At 44.8% G+C, this 21,842-nt stretch overlaps 1 protein-coding gene across 7 annotated transcripts in view; it reads left to right on the forward strand.

The window, feature by feature from the left end:
* ATF7IP2 (activating transcription factor 7 interacting protein 2) overlaps positions 1-21,842 on the forward strand; it is a 131,712-nt gene that overhangs the window by 108,601 nt on the left and 1,269 nt on the right. For all 7 annotated transcript variants that reach the window (XM_075010306.1, XM_075010312.1, XM_075010308.1 and 4 more), the window contains 2 exons: positions 6,197-6,266; positions 10,888-10,991. In XM_075010306.1, coding sequence (XP_074866407.1) covers positions 6,197-6,266; positions 10,888-10,991 — 174 coding nt within the window. The remainder of the gene's footprint in view (positions 1-6,196; positions 6,267-10,887; positions 10,992-21,842) is intronic.

The following is a 21,842-nucleotide window of genomic DNA, read 5'->3' on the forward strand; positions in this document are numbered from 1 at the left end:
GTGGTAGCTGTCATATTGCTTCCACCTTCTGCAGAGCGGGAGAGCGACCATCCCCATCTAGCTGGAGACCTAAAAAGAAAACTGAACACTGCATGAGTTGTACTTTATCTGGGTTACACTTAAGTCCTGCTTCTTTCAGAATCTGCAGCAACTCGTCTAGGCCCTCTAGATGTTCTTCTGCAGTCCAAGTTGCTAGGCATAAGTCATCCATATGCTGAAACAAAATAGAAGGTTTAGAAATGGCTCCAGTACCCTTTGCTTCTGAGCATGAAAGAGTGCAGGACAGTTTTTATAACCCTGAGGAAGTCTGGTCCACGAGTACTGCACTCCCTGGAAACTGAAAGCAAACTTATATTGTGATTCCGGTGCTTTAGGTAACGTCCAAAAGCTATTACTAATGTCTAGCACCGTGAAGTATCTTGCTTTTGGATCAAAAGCCTTGACCAAGTCTGGCATCTTTGCCACAGTCAGCGCGCAGGAGGATGTAACCTGATCAAATGCCGGTAGTCCACAGTAAGATGCCACGAGCCGTCAGGCTTTCTTACAGGCCAAATGGGTGAGTTTGAAGTGGAGGTACACCTGCAAATTACCCCTTGTGCCAGCAAAGACTTTACAGTTTTTGCAATGTAGGGCACAGCTTGATCTGCGTACGGGTATTGTTTTAGTGCAGGTATCTCTCCCCCATCTATTACTATGGTAACAGCCATGAGACCACAATCATGCTTATGACTAGCAAACACAGCTGCACATTTATGAATTAGAGCTTTCAGCTGTGGATTCTTCCTATGCTTTGCTATCAGAGTTGACAGACTAGATTTATCTTGGTCAGTGGTTTCTTGTGATGTGACCATACCAACCATGCTATATTCTGGCCTGTCTATTGAGGAACACTGATTTTCTGGCCTCACAGTGAGGTATAACTCCTGTTTCTGCAAATCCATGGCACAGTCTTGTTTGTTTAAGAAATCGGTTCCTAACAAATTGCTCTTTGAGTCTGGTAAGAGGAGCAATGCAAATTAATGGATTTTAGATACCTCCCCAATTTGTATGACTATTGGTTTAGACGTGACTGCGATGATATAGCGATTTTCTACAGTGCCCAATATTCGCTTTCTCCCTGAAGACAGGGGAGAGGATTTAGGATGTCTTGTATGTAGGATCCTTATAGCTGCCCTGGTATCTATAATAAACTTAGGGTGAAGGCCGCCTACCACAGTGGATACTGTAGGTCTCCCATGCTCATCCTGTCCCAGTGACATGACACTGGTCAGGGCCTTCTGGCATCAGGCCAGATATTGATTAGCATCCACGGGCACAATGTCTTCCTGATCCTCCTCGTCTTCAGATGTGGTCTCATAAGTAGGTGGATAGGCACAGGCCCAGTCTAAAGGTGGTGTTTGAGTCAAAGTGATGGTAGCTACAGGAGGCTGAGGAGGTTGATGGCAATTTTCCATAGCCAACTCATTGAGGCATCTCCGGACCTCTCGCATGTCCTCCTGAGGAGCTTCTAGTGTTTGCTGTATTGCTCTCAGGATGGTCATCGTGGAGAAAGCTTCATTCCGAGGTGTTGGAGTAGGTTTTTGCTCCTGCATTTCACCTGTAATGACACCCTGATTATGGTCCCACTGACCCTGTTTAGGGTTGTACTGATCCCCGGCCTGGTTCCTGTAAGGTTTAGTGTCCTTACCCTGTCCTTGGAAATTTCCTTTTGGGCCCTCTGTTTTTACCATGGGGTCCTGCAATGCTGTTACAGGTGCCTTCTGACCTCCCTTTGGCTGCACCTGTAGATAAGCCTTGGCCAACAGGTCTAAAGTGTCACTGACGGTGGTCTCCATGTTAATATGCATATTACTCTTTCCTGTATGTGGGGAAGAGAATTATTAACCATCGGACTTACATACTGAAGCCCCTCAGGGTTACTTCCCATGTGGTTCTTCCAAGTAGCGCTCAACCGCAGATGGAACTGATGAGGGGTTTCATGCAGTTTCTGAACCGTTTTTGACAGAAAGGCCACTCCGGCTCTTCCCGGATATTGATTTTTCTTCCAACCTGGCCATCATCTCTTTAAAAGTTTTCTGACCTGGAGAAAAGAAGAAGGAGTTGCACTGTATGTAAGAGAGCACTATGATTGCTTGGAACTCCAAAACATAGAGGGAGAAAAGCCTGTTGAGAATCTATGGGTCAGGCTTAGTGGTGTAGGCAGCACTGGAGATGTGGTGGTTGGTGTCTGCTACAGGCCGCCAAATCAGGATGATGAGGGTGGATGAGGCTTTTTTTAGACAACTGAGAGAAGTTTCCAGATCTCTGACTCTCATTGTTGTGGGGGACTTCAGTTACCCTGACATCTGTTGGGCGACCTATATGGTGGTACACAAGCAGTCCAGGAAATTTCTGGAAAATGTTGGGGATCACTTCTTGGTACAATTACTGAAGGACCCAACCAGAGGTTGTGCGCGGCTTGACCTGCTGCTTACAAACAGGGGGGAGCTAATAGGGAAGGTAGAGGTGGGGGACAACCTGGGAAGCAGTGATCATGAGATGGTAGACTTCAGGATCCTGACCAAAGGAAGGAAAGAGGGCAGCATATTACACACCTTGGACTTCAGAAAAGCAGACTTGGACTCCTTCAGGAACCTGATGGGCAGAATCCCCTGGGATGCTACCATGAAGGGAAAAGGAGTCCACAAAAACTAGCAGTATTTTAAGGAAGCCCTATTGAAGGCACAGAAGGAAACCATCCCGATGCACAGCAAGAGAATTAAATATGGTAGGAGACCAGACTGGCTTAATGGGGAAATCCTTTAGAAAACTTAGGCACAAAAAGGGAGCTTAAAAAAAGTGGAAACTTGGACAGATGTCTAGGGAGGCATATAAAGGTATAACCTGAGAATGTAGGGCAGTTATCAGGAAGGCAAAAGTGTAACTGGAATTGCGACTCGCAAGGAATGTGAAGGATAACAGGAAAAGTTTCTACAGACATGCTAACAAGAAGAAGGTGATCAGAGAGGGCATGGGGCCCCTACTGGATGAGGTAGGTAACCCAGTGGCAGATGATGTAGGGAAAGCTGAAGTACTTAACGCTTTCTTTGCCTCTGTCTTCACGGACAAAGACAGCTCCCGGACTAATGCGGTAAGTGATGCATTGTGGAATGAAGGTGGAAAGCCTTTGGTAGGGAAAGAACAGGTTAGGAGCTGTCTAAAAAAACTAAATTTGCATGAATCCATGGGCCCAGACCTAATTCATCCTAGGGTTCTGAGGGAATTGGCGTATGTTGTTGACGAGCCCTTGGCCGTTATTTTTGAAAAATCATTGAGATCGGGAGAGATCCTAGACAATTGGAAAAAGGCAAATATAGGGCCCATCTTTAAAAAAAGGAAGGATGATCCAGGGAACTATAGGCCAGTCAGTCTTAGATCAGTACCTGGAAAAATCATGGAGGAGCTCCTCAAGGAAGTCATTTTGAGTCACTTGGAGGAGGGGAGAGTGATCAGGAATAATCAGCATGGATTCATGAAGGGCAAGTCATACCTGACCAATCTGATTAGTTTCTCCGATGAGATAACTGGCTCTGTGGATAGGGGGAAATCAATGGATGTGATTTATCTTGACTTTAGCAAAGCTTTTGATACGGTCTCCCACAATATTCTTGTCAGCAAGTTAAAGGAATGTGGATTGGATAAATGGACGATTAGATGGATAAAAAGCTGGCTAGATGGTCAGGCCCAGTGGGTAGTGATCAACGGCTTGATGTTGGGATAGCGGTCGGTTTCTAGTGGAGTGCCCTGAGGTTCAGTTCTGGGTCCTGTTCTGTTCAACATATTTATCAATGTCCTGGATGAGGGATTGGATTGCACCCTCAGCAAGTTTGCAGATGACACTAAGCTAGGGGGAGAGGTAGATAGACTGGAGGGTAGGGACAGGGTCCAGACTGATTGAGACAAATTGGAAGACTGGGCTGCAAGAAATCTGATGAGGTTGAATAAGGACAATTGCAGAGTCCTGCGTTTGGGCTGGAAGAATCCCAAGCATTGTTACAGGCTGGGGTCTTACTGGCTCGGTAGTAGTTCTGCAGAAAAGGACCTGGGAGTTGTAGTGAACAAGAAGCTGGGCCTGACTCAACAGTGCGCCGTTGTAGCCAAGGAGGCTAATGGCATATTAGGTTCATCAAGAGGAGCGTTGCCAGTAGATCCAAAGACGTGATTGTTCCTCTTTATTTGGCTTTGGTGAGGCCGCATCTGGAGTACTGTGTCCAGTTCTAGGTCCCCAATTATAGGAAGGACGTGGATACACTGGAGAGGGTCCAGCAGAGGGCGACCAAAATAATTAGGGGGCTGGAGCATATGACTTATGAAGAATGGTTGAGGGAATTGGGACTGTTTAGTCTGCAGAAGAGAAGACTGAGGGGAAACGTGATAACAGCCTTCAACTTACTGAAGGGAGGCTGGGGAGAGGCTGTTCACAGTGGTCATGGATGGCAGAACACAGAACAATGGTCTCAAGTTGCGGTTGGGAAGGTCCAGGCTGAACATTAAGAAAACTTTTTCGCTAGGAGGGTGGTGAAGCAGTGGAGTCTTCATCCCTGGAGGGGTTTAAGTCTGGCCTGAACAAAGCCCTGGCTAGGCTGATCTGATGGGTTTGGCCTTGCTTAGAGCAGGGGGCTTGACTCGATGGCTTTTTTTCAGGTCTCTGCCAGCTCTGTTGTTCTGTGATTCTATGATTCATTTCACCACTGTCTAGGGAAGTAGTTTAGTTTGAGTTTATCACTGAAAATTGTACTTTAACCTTTCCAAATGTAAATTAGATGTTACACCTAATCTTTCACAAAACATAGTGTGAAAATGCTGATCAAAATGACATTTTTTGTTTAGTTCACATCAGAGGATATTTTTATATAAGCCAATATATGTGTATAATTCAATTAGGCTAAGCTTGTGGTTAGACTTTAGCAGCAGAACATATTAAAATCACATCTTTTTTAGGATGGTGTATGTCCAGTTTTTTCTACACTTAGATTCCCATCTTGCCTTTCCCTCCACTCTTCACCCCTCCAAAAATTTCTGTTTTAGTTAATGAAAAGTGGAACTTCCTTGGTGATCGCAGAAGTGCAAACAGGGACTTATATGGGGAATCTGGCATTTCTACTAGCATGCAGCATAAGCCTGCTTAGGGATATTCAGGGTGAATCTACAGTAGGGAAAAAAGTCAAGTTGAGCTACACAATCCTAGCTATGCCATTAGTGTAGCTGGAATCAACGTATCAGAATCGACTTCTTCTCTAGTGTAGTCCGGGGCTTGGGAGTCTTGCATCAACATCCGTCTCTTACTCCATGCTGCAGTGTACAGTTCAGGGGTCGATGGTCGAGCCCAGAGAGGTCAGTTTTGCCACATCTTAACAGACGTAAAAGACACGGCAAAATTGAACTCCAGAAGATTGATCTTCCCACAGTTGATCTTCCAGTAAGTATGGATTAGTTGTTAGACAAGATGGTGGTGGGAAAATGGTTCTTTTCTCACTACCCATCAGCTACCAGTGATGGAACTATACCAGTGGGAGCAACTGCAGGAATTTGAGAGGGGCAAGGGAAGATAGTGTATACAAGATATAATTGTTTTAAAGCTAAGTAAAGCTACTATATAAATATTTGTTTTATCTTAAATTATTCCTTACATTTAGGTTGTAGTTTATTAACTATAGTAATTTTAAACAATTCTACATCTTCGCTTAGCAAGAGGGGAAAAAAAGGCTTTATTTCAGTCAAACATCGAAATAAAAAGTTTATTGGCAGCCTTGTGCAGGTTATCTGAAAACTCATCCTTAAGCATAGCTACCTAGAAGGAAACTAGTGAAAAACTGTCACTGTAGTTTTGGTCTGAGTGAGTGGTCACCATTAATGTTTATGAAATCTGTCTTTCGAAGGTTTTGTCCTCATACTGTTGACTGATTGGCTTGATTATCTGCTGTGATCTGTCAAGTATATTTTAAAATGTTTGAGTTCTGATACTGCTACTTATTCCCTGTGCTTATTTGTTATTTTTCACATCTACAAGAAATTTTGTATGAAAAATGGGCATTTTTGAATGTTTAATTTGTTTGCATCCTGACACTTTATAAATTTGCACTGGAGTATTTATATGCATATTTTAATTAAGCCACTTTAGAAGCAATTTAATTGGAGTTGCCATTGTTTGTTACAGCATTCCGAAGAAAAAACAAAATCTGCAGTGATTGATCTAACAGAAGAAGAAAAGCACAATTTTAATAAAGGTGAAGGACAAATGTTTATAGAGATACTGAAAAAGAAAATTTGAAATATAAAAGAAGTAATTGTGAAATATCTGATTTAAACCTACAACAAGTAATGTTGTGGCATTGTGAGATGGGTGTATAGTCCTTAAAACAAAAATCTTTCTTCTGACGGGACTTGCAATCCAAGTATAGTTCCGAAATAGTTTGCTTTGTAAAGGATATGTGCTTATTAACTCATGGATCCAATGTCCCAACTGTAATGATATATGACCCTGCTAATGCAACTGTTCCTGGTCCCTCTCTCCAGTGATACAAACAGATGCCAGTCAAGAACCAGTACTTCACTAAGATTGAAGGCTGTAGCTGACCTGTCTGTTCCCATCAGCTGAACTAAAATAGGAGCTAGGAACTAAGATCCAGTTACTCACAATATAGCCTGATTTACCTTCTTAAGTATCCCCCATAATGGAGTCAGACTACTGTTCCTTGTTTACCTGCTCCCGCCCACAGAATAAGATGGCTACTTAAGTACCACTGGTCCTGCAATGAGAAGACCTCAGTTAGGTGTAGAGGTGAGCAGGGCATGTAGTAGTCACAGATAGGGAGAGCACAATAGGGACCTTTGTGGGTCGTATGTTTGGAGAACTCTAGTTTCTGGTAAATAACTTTTTTTTTCCCCTATGTAACTGTCCAGCTTCAGATTTGAACTCAAGTAGTTTGGTACAGTGAAATTTGTTGCTTGGTGATGTACTGTCTTGGGGTGATTTGTAATCTTATCTTTTGTAAACTAAGTAAAGTTTGTTCTCTGTCAAGTCCTGGATGGGAGAGTTCAGGATCCTGGAGTGAACAAATGTTTTTGCTGGTACGGGAGTGGGAGGATCACATGATCTCCCCATGTGACTTCATCTCACCCCACCAGCCTAAAACCCCCATGTTCTTCACCTCCTAGATAGCTCCCTTCTCCATCCCATGTTTCCTGGGGGAGAGACAGATGGAGGAGAAAGGAGCTAGTGGGAAAAGTAGCCGAACCCTCAGCCCCTGCACAGAGCTGCCGTGTGTGTGTACAGAACTCAGTACAGTGTTCTGCTCATTTCCCCGACAGAAGGGGCAGCAAGAAAAGAAGCAGAACTACTGGCCCTGGCCAGTTTCTACAGAGCGACATGGCATGTCTTTGATGGGGCTGGGGGCATTGTGGTGCTTTCTTTCCCTGCCCTTGACACTGGGAAAGGAGCTCCGTAGAAGAGGAGGGGGTGTAGACCCAGGCCAAAGAAATGGAGAGGAGATGTGAGGGGTCAGATGTCTCCTGTGTTATTCCAGTATACCCATACCAGCTAAAAATAGCTTGATGGTATGGCATACTGGAGCATGATGCCTTTGCAGTTCTGTGCAGGAAACAGTACTAGTGGTGATGAATAGTTTGGTAAATTGCCTGCTTCCATTTCAAGGTATGTCTACAGTAGACATAGAAGTTGACTGCCAATACGCAATTTTAGTTACGCCAATTGTGTACCTAAATTGATTTATCCACTGTCGACTTCCATGTCTATCAACATGGCACAAGGTGAACCTTCCTTATTCCTTGCCTCTTGCGAGGTGTACAGGGGATGGCGTTGGCTCCTGAGAGCACCATTTCTTGCATTTGCAAAATGAAACCCTGGAAGATGGACCCTGAGCAGCTTGACCTGCTGTAGTGTGGCTCTAGCCTCAGGGTGTACAGAACTAACATTCTGATTTGGAGTTAAAAAGTACTGTGCTCTTGATTTTGTTTTTAATTAATTTTAAAATTGCATCAGAATCTTTGTAATAATTAAAGATCAGATGCCAGTTTTTGCAGGAGGATGGGTATTAGGCAGTATCCTGGAAAAAATTCCATTTAAAACAATAAGCTTCTTCATTGTTAGTAACAAAGAGATAGCCATGCCAGTATGCCAGTATATTCTATCAAAACAAAAAAGCATCCCAGTAGCATTTTAAAGACTAACAAAATAATTTATTAGGCGATGAGCTTTCGAGGGGCAGACCCACTTCTTCAGACTGTAGCCATACCAGAACAGACTCAATATTTAAGGCACAGAGAGCCAAAAATAGTAACCAAGGTTGACAAATCAGAAAAATATTATCAAGGTGAGCAAATCAGAGAGCAGAGAGGCAGAAGCGGGGGAGGGGGAGTCAAGAATTAGATAAAGCCAAGTATGCAAACGAGCCCCAATAATGACCTAGAAATTTCCCATCCTGGTTCAAACCACATGTTAATGTGTCACCTTTGAATATAAAAGAGAGTTCAGCAGCCTCTCTTTCCAAACTGTTGTGAAAATTCCTCTTCAGTAAGATGTAAACTTTCAGATCATTAACAGAATGGCACACTCCATTAAAGTGTTGACTGACAGGTTTGTGAATCAGGAGTGTTTTTATGTCTGTTTTATGCCCATTAATTCTTTGTCTAAGAGAGTTTGAAGTCTGTCCAATATACAAAGCATTTGGGCATTGTTGGCGCATGATGGCATATATAATTTTAGTTGAGGAACACGAGAATGTGCCCGTGATTCTGTGAATAGTCTGGTTAGGTCCAGTGATGGTATTTCCAGAATAGATATGTGGACAAAGATGGCAACGGGCCTTGTTGCAAGGAAAAGTTCCGGGACTGGTGTTCCTGCGGTATAGACTGTGGTTGTGGATGAGAATCCTCATAAGGTCGGGAGGTTGTCTGTAGGAGAGAACAGGCCTGTCATCTAGGGCCTTCTGGAGTGTGGCATCCAGATTAAGGCCTAGGTAACAGGCCTGTTCTCTCCTACAGACAACCTCCCAACCTTATGAGAATTCTCACCCACAACCACAGTCTATACCGCAGGAACACCAGTCCTGGAACTTTTCCTTGCAACAAGGCCCATTGCCAACTTTGTCCACGTATCTATTCTGGAAATACCATCACTGGACCTAACCAGGTTATTCACAGAATCACGGGCACGTTCTCATGTTCCTCAACTAAAATCATATATGCCATCATGCGCCAACAATGCCCAGATGCTTTGTATATTGGACAGACTTCAAACTCTCTTAGACATAAAAACACTCCTGATTCACAAACTTGTCATTCTACACTATGGCCATTTCTAAGTTTACTAATAAAGCGCTGAAAAACATATTCAGCACCTCATTAGTATACCGGCAGCCATGGCACTTCGAAATAGATGTGGCTCGCTGCTGCACGGCTCATCCAGATGGGGCTCCTTTTCAAAAGGACCCTGGCAACTTTGAAATCGACTTATTCCTATCTGGACAAGCCGCGAGGTGGCGAGCCGTGTCAATTTCTAAGTGTCACGGCTGCCGGCATTCTAATGAGGAGCTGAATATGTATTTCAGTGCTTCATTAGTAAACTTTGAAATGGCCATTTGCATGGCTTGTAATGGAGTGGGCCATTCTGTTAATGACCTGAAAGTTTGGATCTTACTGAAGAGGAGTTTTCACAACAGTTTGGAAAGAGAGGCTGCTGAACTCTTTTATATTCAAATGCGACACGCAAACATGTGGTTTGAACTGGGATGGGAATTTTCTAGGTCATTATAGGGGCTCGTATGCATACTTGGCTTTATCTAATACTTGACACCCCCCGCCCCTCTACTCTCTAATTTGCTCACCTCGATTATATTTTTCTGATTTGTCAACCTTGATTACTATTTTTGGTTCTCTGTGCGTTAAATATTGAGTCTGTTCTGGTGTGGCTATGATTTGAAGAAGTGGGTCTGTCTCGTGAAAACTCATCACCTAATAAATTATTTTGTTAGTCTTTAAAGTGCCACTGGACTGCTTTTTTTTCTCTGTTGTTGTTACATTTCTAAACTGCCATTTTACTGTTCCTGTGCTGTTAAAGGGCTCTTGCTTCCCACCTAGACAATGTTGCTTTTTAATGGTGGGTATTTAATGTAGTCATTTGAAGAATATGTGAAACTGTAATTATTTTGGAATAGATGAAGATATTGTGTAATGGAAGATCTTACTCAGAGATGTTCAGCTAACTGTTAGTTGAATAGTTGGTCTGAATCTAGTATGGGTAGGAATAAGAGCTTAAGAGTGACCATACTGAGTCACACCAGTGGTCCATGTAGCCTGCTATTTTGGTGTGTGACAATGGCCAGTGCCAGCTACTTTAGAGAAAATGAACGGAACAGGGCAATTTAGCCAAGTGATCTGTCTGTCATTGACTGCTAGCTTCTGGCAAAATCAGGTGTTGCGGGACATGCAGAGTATGAGATTGCATGCTTGACATCTGAGCTATCAGCCATTGATACCCTTATCCTTCATGAACTTATGTAATTCTCTTTCAATCAGTATATAACATATCAAGACGGACAATTAGATGGACTGAAGATTGAACTGTTCCCATTTCTCTTATGTAATGATAGACCATAAATATTAGGCTGGAGCACTTGAGCAATATGAACAGTTTTGCACTCAGCTGCCTGTGTGTTTCATTGGGAAATGGAGATTTCATCGCTCAGAGTCCTCAGTTTACAACCTTTCACAATCTTGAGAAATCTCCAGTATGTAAACAAAGCCCAACAATATGTGAAATACAGGTTTTTAACCCAGTTCACTTTCAATTAGGAGAAAATTACAGTTTTTGAAATATTTTGTTCACAGGCAAGGTAAAAGAACACCAATATTCTGCATCAAAGAAAGGTAATTCAGAGCCAGGAAGCCCCAAATCAGATTGTCATGAGCCACCAGCACAAGCGTCAGCTAAGGTAATTTTTTGTTTCTTAAGCTTTCTACATTTTTTTATATATCAAATTTACAGTGCTTACAAATTCCAACTGACTAGCTCTTCATGAGTCTATAGCATATATAATATACTGGGAATTAAAACAGACTTTTAAAAGACATTTATGGTTTTCAGTTGTTGGGAAGGGGTAGCTCAGTGGTTTGAGTATTGGCCTGTTAAGCCTAGGGTTGTGAGTTCAGTTGTGGAGAGGGCCATTTAGGGATCTGGGGCAAATAGGTAAAAAAAGGGATGGTGCTTGGCCATGCCAAGTGGGCAGGGGACTGGACTTGATGACCTCCTGAGGTCCCTTCTAGCTCTACAAGATGTGTATCATTATATTTATTTTAAACTAAATTGCTTGATAAAGGGTAAGTTTACTCTTTTAAGCCACAAGGAGGTAGTATTGTATTATGAAAGAGTAGTAAAGTCTTCAGTGACCTTGAAATACTTTTACTGCAGTAATAGCTCCTAAAACGGTAAGGACTCTTAACAAAAATACCAACTCTAAGAAGAAGCAATACCAAAGGAAGAACATTATTTAGATAAGCATTGCTACATGCAAAAAACTATTATCGAAGATGTGTCAGTAGAAGAAATCTTATTGTGGGACAAAGAGCAAAAGGCAAGGAGAAATTCAGTCAAGGGTAAAAAAAATGCCTTTCTGCAATTTAGTTGAAAAGAGGGTGGAAAAGTTCACTCATCAGTGGTCCAACACTCTATGTATTCAGATCTGCTCCAGTGTCAGAAAAAAACAGCTAGAATGAGGGACCAGTAATTTAAAGGTCAAATCTAAAATCCCATGTTTTATTACTATTGGACAGCTAGGATTCTCAGATTTTTGATGGGTTTAAAAATCATGTGGTTTTGTCCTGATAAGTCACAAGTTACCAGCCCTTATAATCAGGTATTTATCACGTCTTTGTTTTCAACCCTGTAATTCTAACGTAATATTTAGCAGATGACATCTCATAAATTACTATACTTAGACATGAATACTTTGTGTACTTTTAAAGCTGGAATTCCCAGTATGTTGTTAACTGCTAAGCATACAAGTAAGCCTGAGACTTATTAACAAGCCCTTGTCAGTTAATTCTGCTGGTGGACCTACGTTAAAACAATTAACCAGTTAAATGTTATTGTTTAACTGGTTAACTATTTTATCATTCCTAATTCCCATCTGATTTGAAGTACTATAAAATATTGGCCACTACTTTTATCAATTTCCAGGATAGTGGCAACTACAATGTTCAGAATTGGTATGTTTTTGGTGGGGCAAATGAGGTGGAATTGAACCAGATTATTGTATGGACTGAGCACCACATGCTATCATATGGGTACAGCAAACTGTCACACTTCATTCAGGAAAAAAGATCAAAGGGAGGGGAGAAAGAGATGGTAGTTGTTCTTCCAAGTTCCACCCACAAATATAAGCTTGACTCATATGAATTGCTGGAAGGAGGCAATGTTCACAATAGGTTGTGCATATGTTCAAGACATGATCATCTATGGTCTCTGTGGTCCATCAGTTTCTCATATCAGGAGTATTTGAACATTCTGTTTGGGTTTTATTAAGCTGCTTTGCCTGTGGGAGTTTACCCTGCTGGGTTCCGCAGAACTTCTTTTACTTGTCTGCTTCTTGATTGTGGACTAAAATAAAAATCAGTAGCAGCTCTAAAACATCACCCTCATACCAAAATGACAGAGAATTCACTGTGAATAGTGTAGATCTTCAGTCTGTGCCCCCATTCCATTCTTGTATCATGCATGCTTGGATTAGCCAGGGCATAAAGTGTCATGATTGGATATATGAATTAACAAGCCGCTGAGAAGTATGCGTCACCTCATGTGTCTTGGATCTGTTATTACAGACACACATAAGTGTCACTTGTTACTTAATTCATGTTTTTAAGGTTCTCTTCATCAGTAATTGCTAACTCTTCTCGTAAGGTGCGTGTGTGTAAATATAAAAATAGCAACTTGGGAAAGGAGCTGTATTCCATACTGTTGCATGCTAGCACACATTTTGTACCATTGGAATGCCACTTTAAAGGATACACCACATAACACCTTCAGTTTTGTTATGGCATAAGATATCAAATCATCATCAACTGGGTAAAATCTGTTTCTGTCCACGCAGGAAAGTTTTGCAGACCTTGGGCTGTAAGTGTAAAACCAGATATGGTAATGGGATTTTATAGTCTTTTATGGACTATGATTTTTGTGATCTGTCTGTTAGGTTTATGAGAAGCACACGGGAATTTTTTCTTGGGAAAAGGCATTGGGCTGTATTGATTGAGAATGGAGTAGCAAAACAGCATGTGCTGTCTCACTCACATATGCTGTCTGTCTGTCTTGCCAGTTGGGTGTTATCAGTCTGTTACTTGCTTTCAATTAGTTGGCCAAACTAATGAAATATGAGAATGGATGAGGACCATTTTCCTTTCAGCCTAGGCTGAGATCTCAGTGGAAGTGAGAGGCGAATCCGGAGTCTTGCGGAGCAGACCCTTCTTACAGCAGTTTTCTTCCAGTGGGATTCATGGATTGTGCACAGTCATTCTATAAACAAGTACTTGTTTTCTCAAGCTTCTTAATGTTTCCTTAAACTGTTCTTCTCATCTGTTGTCCCATTATGCTGGTCTTGATCACTGCTGTCTTGTCCTCATTGATAACTCCCACTTCCTTCTCCAGAGTTGTTAATATGCCCCCTTCTCATGTTTTAATGGGGACATACAACCATCCTGGCACTTGTCCTGGTCCCTCCTAGAACATCTGGTGATGGCCTTACATGTGTTCCTCATTCATGCAACAAGGTGCTTTCATTAGCATTTAGACAGAACATCAAGTTTTATTTTTAACACTTACCATATTTTTTCCACAATATTTGTCTTAAGTCTGAGTTCAACATCAGATACAGGTACAAGCAAATACTCACAATTTGCCTAATACGAAACTATTACAACATTATCCTAAATTAGATATAACTAAAATAGAATTTTATACTACTTATCCGGATTTATAAATCTTTATTGGATCAATACAGATGCTTCCCGGAGCAATTAATTGTTCTCAACCTAAAATGTATAGAACTCTGTGCAGCAGGGATTCCCAACCCATGGGTTTTGATTAAATTTAATGGTTGCCAGCAGCTTGGAGCTGCATGTGGCTATTAACGAAGCCATTTGCAGTTCCTTCAAGCTGCCACATCTAGCAGCTATTTCTGTCAACAGCGAAGCAATTATGCATTACAAAGACAGCTTCTCCACCTTTAGATATTTGTAGCCATGCCAGGGAAGCCACTTAATAGACTCTTGCAGTAAGTAATTTTTGCCCCCCTCCTCCCTTCCGCACTTTTGCCCCTGCTTCTGTTCTATGTAGCTGATTTGTCAGGTTTCATTTTTGTTTGTATCTCCCCTGAGCCCCTCAGTGCAACTCACCCAGCCTCTCTAGTCTCTGAGTGTGGCCCTTCCAGCCTCCCCAGCCCCAGCATGATACTCCCATACTTTGAATGTAATTCCTCCATCCTGTGAGTGTGGGATTTAAGCTGGGGGAGCGGTGGGGAGTGCTTTGGGGATGAGGGGCTTCCCCCCCCACACACACACACAACTCAGGTCAACTATAATAATAAAATAATTAACTATGAGCCATTGGAGCTGACATGTTCCTGGTGCTCCTACTCCCATCCCCACTCCCCACACAGGAAGGCAACAGGTGGAAAGAAGTCACGGATGGGCAACAGAGCCAGCTTTTCAGGAAACATGCCAGCTCTCTGGGGAGGGAAAGCAGTGCATATGCTTCCTGAGACCCCAGACCTGTCATATAGCTGTGGGGCTTCCCCCATACGCTGCAGATAGCTGGCACTATCTCCATTTTTGCACGTAATGCTAGTATGGGCTCTTTCTTGGGGTGGGAAGGATTGACAGGGGGGCAGGGTCACCTGATGTTCCCCGGGGGCATGCCTCCCAGTTTGGGAACCCACAGTTTATACTCTTCCTTAGTTATCTGTCCAACTTTCCACTTCTTATATGCATCCTTTTTGAGTTTAAGCTTGCCGGGGATTTCCCTGGTAAGCCAAGCTGGTTGCCTACCATATTTGCTTTCTTACTGCACATCGGGATGGTTTGTTCTGGGGCCTTCAATAAGGCTTCTTTAAAATACTGCCAGTTGTTCTTTGAGTGATTGCTCACGTGCATTCCAAGTTGGGTATGCACTGGTGCATGCCCTGTTGCCGGAAGCTTTTTGTTGTAGCCAGTAGCCAGAGGGCTGGCGCAGCGCCCCCTGGAGTAGTGCTGATATGGTGACCAATATATGCACACCTCAACCCCTCCACTCAGTTCCTTCTCACCACACTGCCACTCACTGGAGTTCTTGCCTTGCTTTTCTCAACTTATTAGTTAGTAGAGTGTTTATAGTGTAAATAGGTCTAAATACGTGTAAGTAGTTTTAGTATTAGATAGTTAGCCTTTTTATCTTACCTGATAGCTGAGGCTGGGCTTCCCATCTGCCTCAGTGCCAGGGAATGCCTGGCTCCCCAGGCTTTAAGACTTGTTCTAAATGTGGCAAACACATGCCCAAGAGCAACCCCATTCAGCGTGTATGATTTGCTTGGGGGAAGCACACTTGCATGACCACTGCTCAATTTGTAAGGCCTTTAAGCCCAGAACTTTAAAAGATACGGCCCAGCAACCTAAAGTCCCACTAATGGAGGTGGCTGTTAAGCCACAGGAGTCCCCAGTAGGAGCGGAGAGTGGAGCCTTCTCGGTGCAAAGTGCACTGGCACTGTCTACCACGGTGCCATCTAAGGACTCCTGGCACTGGGAGTAGGCACAGGCACTTTCACCTTCTCGGCACCATAGGAGTCAATCTCTGGTGCTGAAGAAGAAGAAGGCATGATAGACATAGTTCGCCAATGTCCAAGCGTGGTGGCCACAAGTTCAGGGTCTGGTGCATTCTGCTGAAGGGCAGGAGGTACATACATTGAAGCCAGTGCGGAGTGGGATCCCGCAGGCACTGGACTCGCCCTCAACGCTGGAGGAGTTTTGAGCAGCATGATGCCTTCTACAAATGACAGTGCCAGGTCCTTCTCCATCTATGGAGGACTGGCACCGTAGCATTAAGACTGAGTGGATGGAGCCTCCGGACGTGACACTGGCACCACCCCCCACGCTCACATCGACGCAAGCACTGATGCCATATTTGGTGCCAAGTGCTCCGGTGCCAGCTCTCCAGGGCGTGACAGTGGGCCAGTTTCAGGTCCCCTATGCTCCACCAATGTCACCCATCTTTGGCACCTACACTGGTGGTCCTGCTGTAGTCATCTGCTTCCAAATTTGTGTCAGAGTAAGACTCATTCTACTCAAGCTCTGGGCTCAGTGAGAGCACGAGAATGTAGCACCATAGCCATCACAGGCACTGTAGTCATTGTTTGGATGATACGGTTTGGCCGCTGACTTCACGTGCTGCGCAGCATTGGCCCTTCTGGATCCTGTGGGCATTTCACGAGGTGCAGTGCCAGAGCATGGGAGTAACATCATCGGTGCTGGGAGCGCTGCCAATCCCACACTTGGCACCATCAGTGTCACTGGGTGCCCCACCACTGAAGCAACAGCAGGAAGCGGTGAATGTCATGGAGCCACCAGCTTCCATCTTGTCGGTGTCGACCTCGGCACCATCATCGGCCCCTTCACAGCAGGAATGGACCCCAATGGTGTCAGCGCCATTGGTGATCATCCCTCCAGTGCTGATGGGGCAGGCACCAGCCCAGGCACCTGTACCTGCTCAAGGGCAGGGGCTGGTACCGGCACTGGTTGTACCACCTATTGAGGGTTTCTCTGGCCAGCTGGTGCGTTTGCCTGCTGATGCCTTCCAGCTACCCCGTAATCCCAGTGGAGGGCCAGTTGAATGAACAGGTCCCTACTACCCTTCTCCATTGGAGGTGCAAGTGTTGTCATCCTCTTCCTCCTCGAATGAGGTGGTGACGGGTTCGTCGGCCTCACCAGTATTGGAGGATGGTAGGGCTTTTCAGCAACTTCTTAGGGGAGTTGCCCAAAACTTGGTGGTGCAGGTGGAGGAGGTCTGGGATGAGACAGACCCTGTCATGGACATTTTGTCCTCTGCGGATCGCACCCGTGTGGCTGTTCCTATAATCAAAACAATTGCCCCTACAGCAAAAACAGTCTGGCAGGCGCCTGCTTCCACCCTTCCTTCAGCCCATAGGAATGAGAGGTAATCCTTTGTCCCTTCCCAAGGCAATGAACATTTGTTTACCACCCACCCCACCTGACTCCTGGTGGCGGACTCTGCAAACCACAGAGAGTACCAGGGGTTCCAAGGTCCCTCCCCAAAACACAGCTGCTAAGTGCTTGGACCTGTGTCGGAGGAAGGTTTACTTGACAGGAGGGTTACAGCCAAGGACTGCTAACCAGCAGGCTCTGGTTAGCAGGTACACATACAATACAGTCAGTGCCCTATCCAGGTTCTCTGAATTGGTACCACCTAAAGCCAACCAGGACTTTGCAGTGGTGGTGGTGGAGAATAAGTTGGTTTCAAGGGCGGCTCTGCAGGCAGCACTGGATCTGCAGACCCTGCCACGTGGGTTATGGCTTCTGGAGTTGCGATGCACAGGGGCATGGTTACAGGTCTCAGGCCTTCCATAGGAGGTCCAACAGATGATCCTGGATGCCCCTTCCACCCCCCCGACCCCTTGGATGGCCCGACCCAGTTTTCTGAAGGAATCTAGGGCCACCCTGCGCTCCTTAGGCGTACATACACCTGCTAACCAGTTCAGGCATTTTAACCCCCATCCACAGCAGAGACAACTTCTGCATACATAAAGGGAGAGTGGTAGCAGGTGGAATAGGATGGGCAGGGGGCAACAGCCAACAGCTTTAGGGTAATTGAAAAGGCCCACAGGGGCATAGGCCTCAGTTTTGATGGCAGAGTCGAGAGCATGGAACCGGTTTTGCCTACTCCAGCATCCTCGCTTTTGTCTTTCTGTCTGTTCCCCTTCTACCTTATGTGGTGCAGCATCACCACAAACCAGTGGGTCAGGTGTACGGTAGAGAAGGAATACGCCATTCAGTTTTCTTTGTACTGCCATTCCCAGCCCCCTTCCCTGTCCCTTTTCAGGGACCTCTCTCACAAGATCCTGTTACATCAGGAATTGCAATCCCTCCTGGGTTCTGGGGCTATAGAGGAAGTTCTTCCCAGTTTCAGGGGAAAGAAGTTTTGTCCCAGGTATTACCTAATTCTGAAACCAAAGGAGGTCTTGAGACCTATTCTAGACCTAAGAGGACTCAACAGTTCATAAGAAAGATAACGTTTCGTATGATATCCCTATAGGTCTCATACTCCCGATTCTGGAGCAGGGGGATTGGTTCACAGCTCGAAACTTACAGCCTGCATACTTCCATATTGCAATCTACCCTCCTCACAGGAGGTTTCTCAGGTTCATGGCAGTTCACAGTCCTACCTTTTGGTCTGTCCGTGGCCCCAAGGGTCTTCACCAAATGCATGGTAGGAGTAGCAGCGCACCTGCACAGGCAAAGTGTGCAGCTGTTGCCATACGTGGATGACTTGCTAGTCAAGGGTCTTTCCACGGAACAGGTGCTTCGTCATGTACAGTTGATCCGTCAAACCTTTGTAAGCCTCGGTCTCCTGATCAATGATGCAAAGTTGATGTTGCTCCCATCTCAGTCAGTAGAGTTTGTAGGAGCCCAACTGGATGCCAGGTGTGCCAAGGCGTTCTTCCCAGACAACAGGCTCTGAACCACAGGGGCAGTCATCCAAGACATACTGTTAGTTCCCACCATGATGGCCAGGTGCTGTCTGTATCTGGTGGGTCACATGGCAGCATACACCTTTGTGGTACAGCATGCTAGGTTGAGAATGTGCCCTCTGCAGCTCTGGCTGGTGTCGGTGTACCGTCCTGTAAGAGACTGTTTAGACTTGGTTACAGTGCTGCTGCAGACCCTGCACTGATGGTTGGATGAATGAGTTGTCCTCACAGGAATCCACTTTGCCCCTCAGGAGCCCTCTCTTTCCCTAGTAATGGACGCTTCAGACCGGGGTTGGGGAGCACACCTGGGGCAGCCATGAACCTAGTCTCTTTGGACCCATCCCCATGATTTTAGATTTCCTATGGGATTTAGTAAAGGAGGGCTTGCTATCGCAGCCTTCCACCCAGGTCATGGAACATCTTCCATGTTCTCCTCCCCCATAGTTAAAAGGTTTCTGAAAGGTTTAGAAAGAATCAGGCCCCAGGTTTGGGCACCACTGCCCCCATGGGATCTCAGTGTGGTGTTAGCCAAGCTCATGGGGCCTTCTTTGAACACCTGGCTACCTGTTTCCTGCTGTTTCTGAGTTACAAAACAGCATTTTTGATCACAGTAATCTCAGCCAGAAGAGTACCTTAGCTGTGGGCACTTTCAGTAGACCCCTTGTACACAGTGTTTCATAAGGATAAGGTTAGACTGAGACCTCATCCTGCATTCTTACTGAAGGTGGTCTCTGTGTTCCATGTTAACCAGGATGTTTCATTACTGGTATTTTATCCAAAACCTCATGTGTCTCCGAGGGAACAATGTTTACGTACCTTGGATGTAAGGAGGGCACTGCCATTCTATATGGATAGGATTAGGCCCTTTAGAAGGACTCAGCAACTGTTTGTGGCAGTAGCTGATAGGATGAATGGCCTTCCAGTCTCCTTCCAGAAGATTTCCTCCTGAATAGTGACATGCATCAAGAAGTGTTTTAACCTCACAGGGGTTCCCCCTCCTCCAATGAGGGCTCACTTCACTAGAACGCATGCATCCCCTGTGGCGTATTTGGTGCAGGTGCCTATCCAGGACATCTGCAGGGTGGCCACCTGGTCCTCAATTCATACGTTTACAGCACGTTACTCATTAACGCAGCACACAAGGGAAGATGCTGCTATGGACAGGGCTGTCCTACATTCCTTTCAGGGCTCCAACCCCACCTCCTGGGCATTGGCTTGTGTTCACTCAACTTGGAATGCACGTGAGCAATCACTCGAAGAAGAAAAGACAGTTATCTGTTCTGTGTTGTGTTCTTTGAGATGTGTTGCTTGTGTGCATTCCAAAAGTCTCCCACCTTCCCTATTGTCGGAATAGCCAGCAAGAAGGAATTGAGCGGGGGAGGGGTCGGGCGGTGCATATATGCATTGCCGTATTACGCCACTCCAGGGGGCACCGCACCAACCCTATGGCTACTGGCTAGGGCAAAAAGCTTCAGGTGACTGGGTGTGTGCCAGTGCACACCCAGCTTGGAATGGATATGAGCAACACATCTCAAAGAACACCAGTTGCAGAACAGGTAACTGTATTTTCTCCTGAACTCCTTTCCCTTTCATATTAGCTTCCCAGGGGATCCTGCCTGTCAGATCTCTGAGGGAGTCAGAGTCTGCTCTTCTGAAAGAAAAGGTCTGCATTTCACTACTCACCTTTCTTTTGTCAGGATTCTGAAATCCACCATCTCATGACTGCTGCAGCCCAGGTTGCCACCCACTTCTATTTCTCCTGCTAGTTCTTCCTGGTTTGTGAGCAGCAGGTCCATCTGTGCATGGCCCGTGGTTGGTTCCTCCAGCACTTGCACCAAGAAGTTATCCCCAACATTCTCCAAAAACTTCCTGGATTGTCCGTGTGCTGTATTTGTCTCCCAACACATGTCAGGGTGACTAAACTCCCCCATGAGAACCAGGGCCTGTGCTTTGGAAGCTTCTCTTAGTTGCCTGAAGAAAGCCTTCTCTGCTATAGACTGCCAGATCGGGTGGATGAGATAGATACCAACCACATCATCATCTCTGTTGCTTCTGACTCTAAACTTAACCCGAAGACACTCAATGGGCTTGTCTCTCTCTATATATACTGGAGCTCTGAACAATCCTACTGCTCTCTTACATACAACCCCAGTCGTCCTCATTTTCTCCCCTGCCTGTTCTTCCTGAACAGTTTATAGCTTTCAGTGACAGTGCTCCAGTTATGAGAGTCATCCCACCAGGTCTCTGTTATGCAAATTACCTTATACTCCTTTGACTGTGCCCGGTCCTCTAGTTCTTCCTGTTCGTTTCCCAGGTTTCTTGCATTTGTATACAAACACCTTAGATAACTAGCCGATGGGCCAACTTTCTCTTTTTGAATCAGGGTTCCTCCTTTGTTGTACCTTTCTCCTTCCCCACTTACCTTAGGGCTTGTGTCACTGTCACCTGACCAACCTAGTTTAAAGCCCTCTGGAATGTGGTGTTGTCTGGCTGCCACTGTAGGTGTGTTTGGAAAATTTATCAGAATGCAATAACAGAACACTTAGGCTGGGTCTACACAGCACCCTAACCTCTAAATAAGCCACGCAATTTGCCCTACACAAATTGCATGACTTATTTTGAGTAGAATTCAAAATAGGTAAGTTTGGTATGTGGTGTGTCTAAATGGCACCACATGCTGAAATAAAGTGCTATTTTGAGGCATCCCTGTACTCCTCCTGCAATGAGGTATACAGTGATGCTGGAATAGTGTGCCCATTATCTCAAAATCTGTTTCAAGGTAACAGGTGTGTTGCACAGATGCGGGCTCCTATTTTGGGATACTACAGTATCCAGAAATAGCTCCTACCGAGTAGACATAGCCTAAGTGAATTGCTACTCTGCCCGGCTGCCCAGATGTAATGGTGATGTCTACAGCACTAAATTTGGGACAACCAAAATAAATGTAACACATTATCTGCTTTATGTCTTCTGCTGTGTTGTGGGGTGGGGGTGGGGTTAAGTGGAGGGAGAGTAATAGATATTTGGGAAATAAATTTTTGTTAGCAAAATTTAAATGTG

Source organism: Carettochelys insculpta, chromosome 16, assembly GCF_033958435.1.
Source record: "Carettochelys insculpta isolate YL-2023 chromosome 16, ASM3395843v1, whole genome shotgun sequence".
NCBI lineage: Eukaryota > Metazoa > Chordata > Testudines > Carettochelyidae > Carettochelys > Carettochelys insculpta.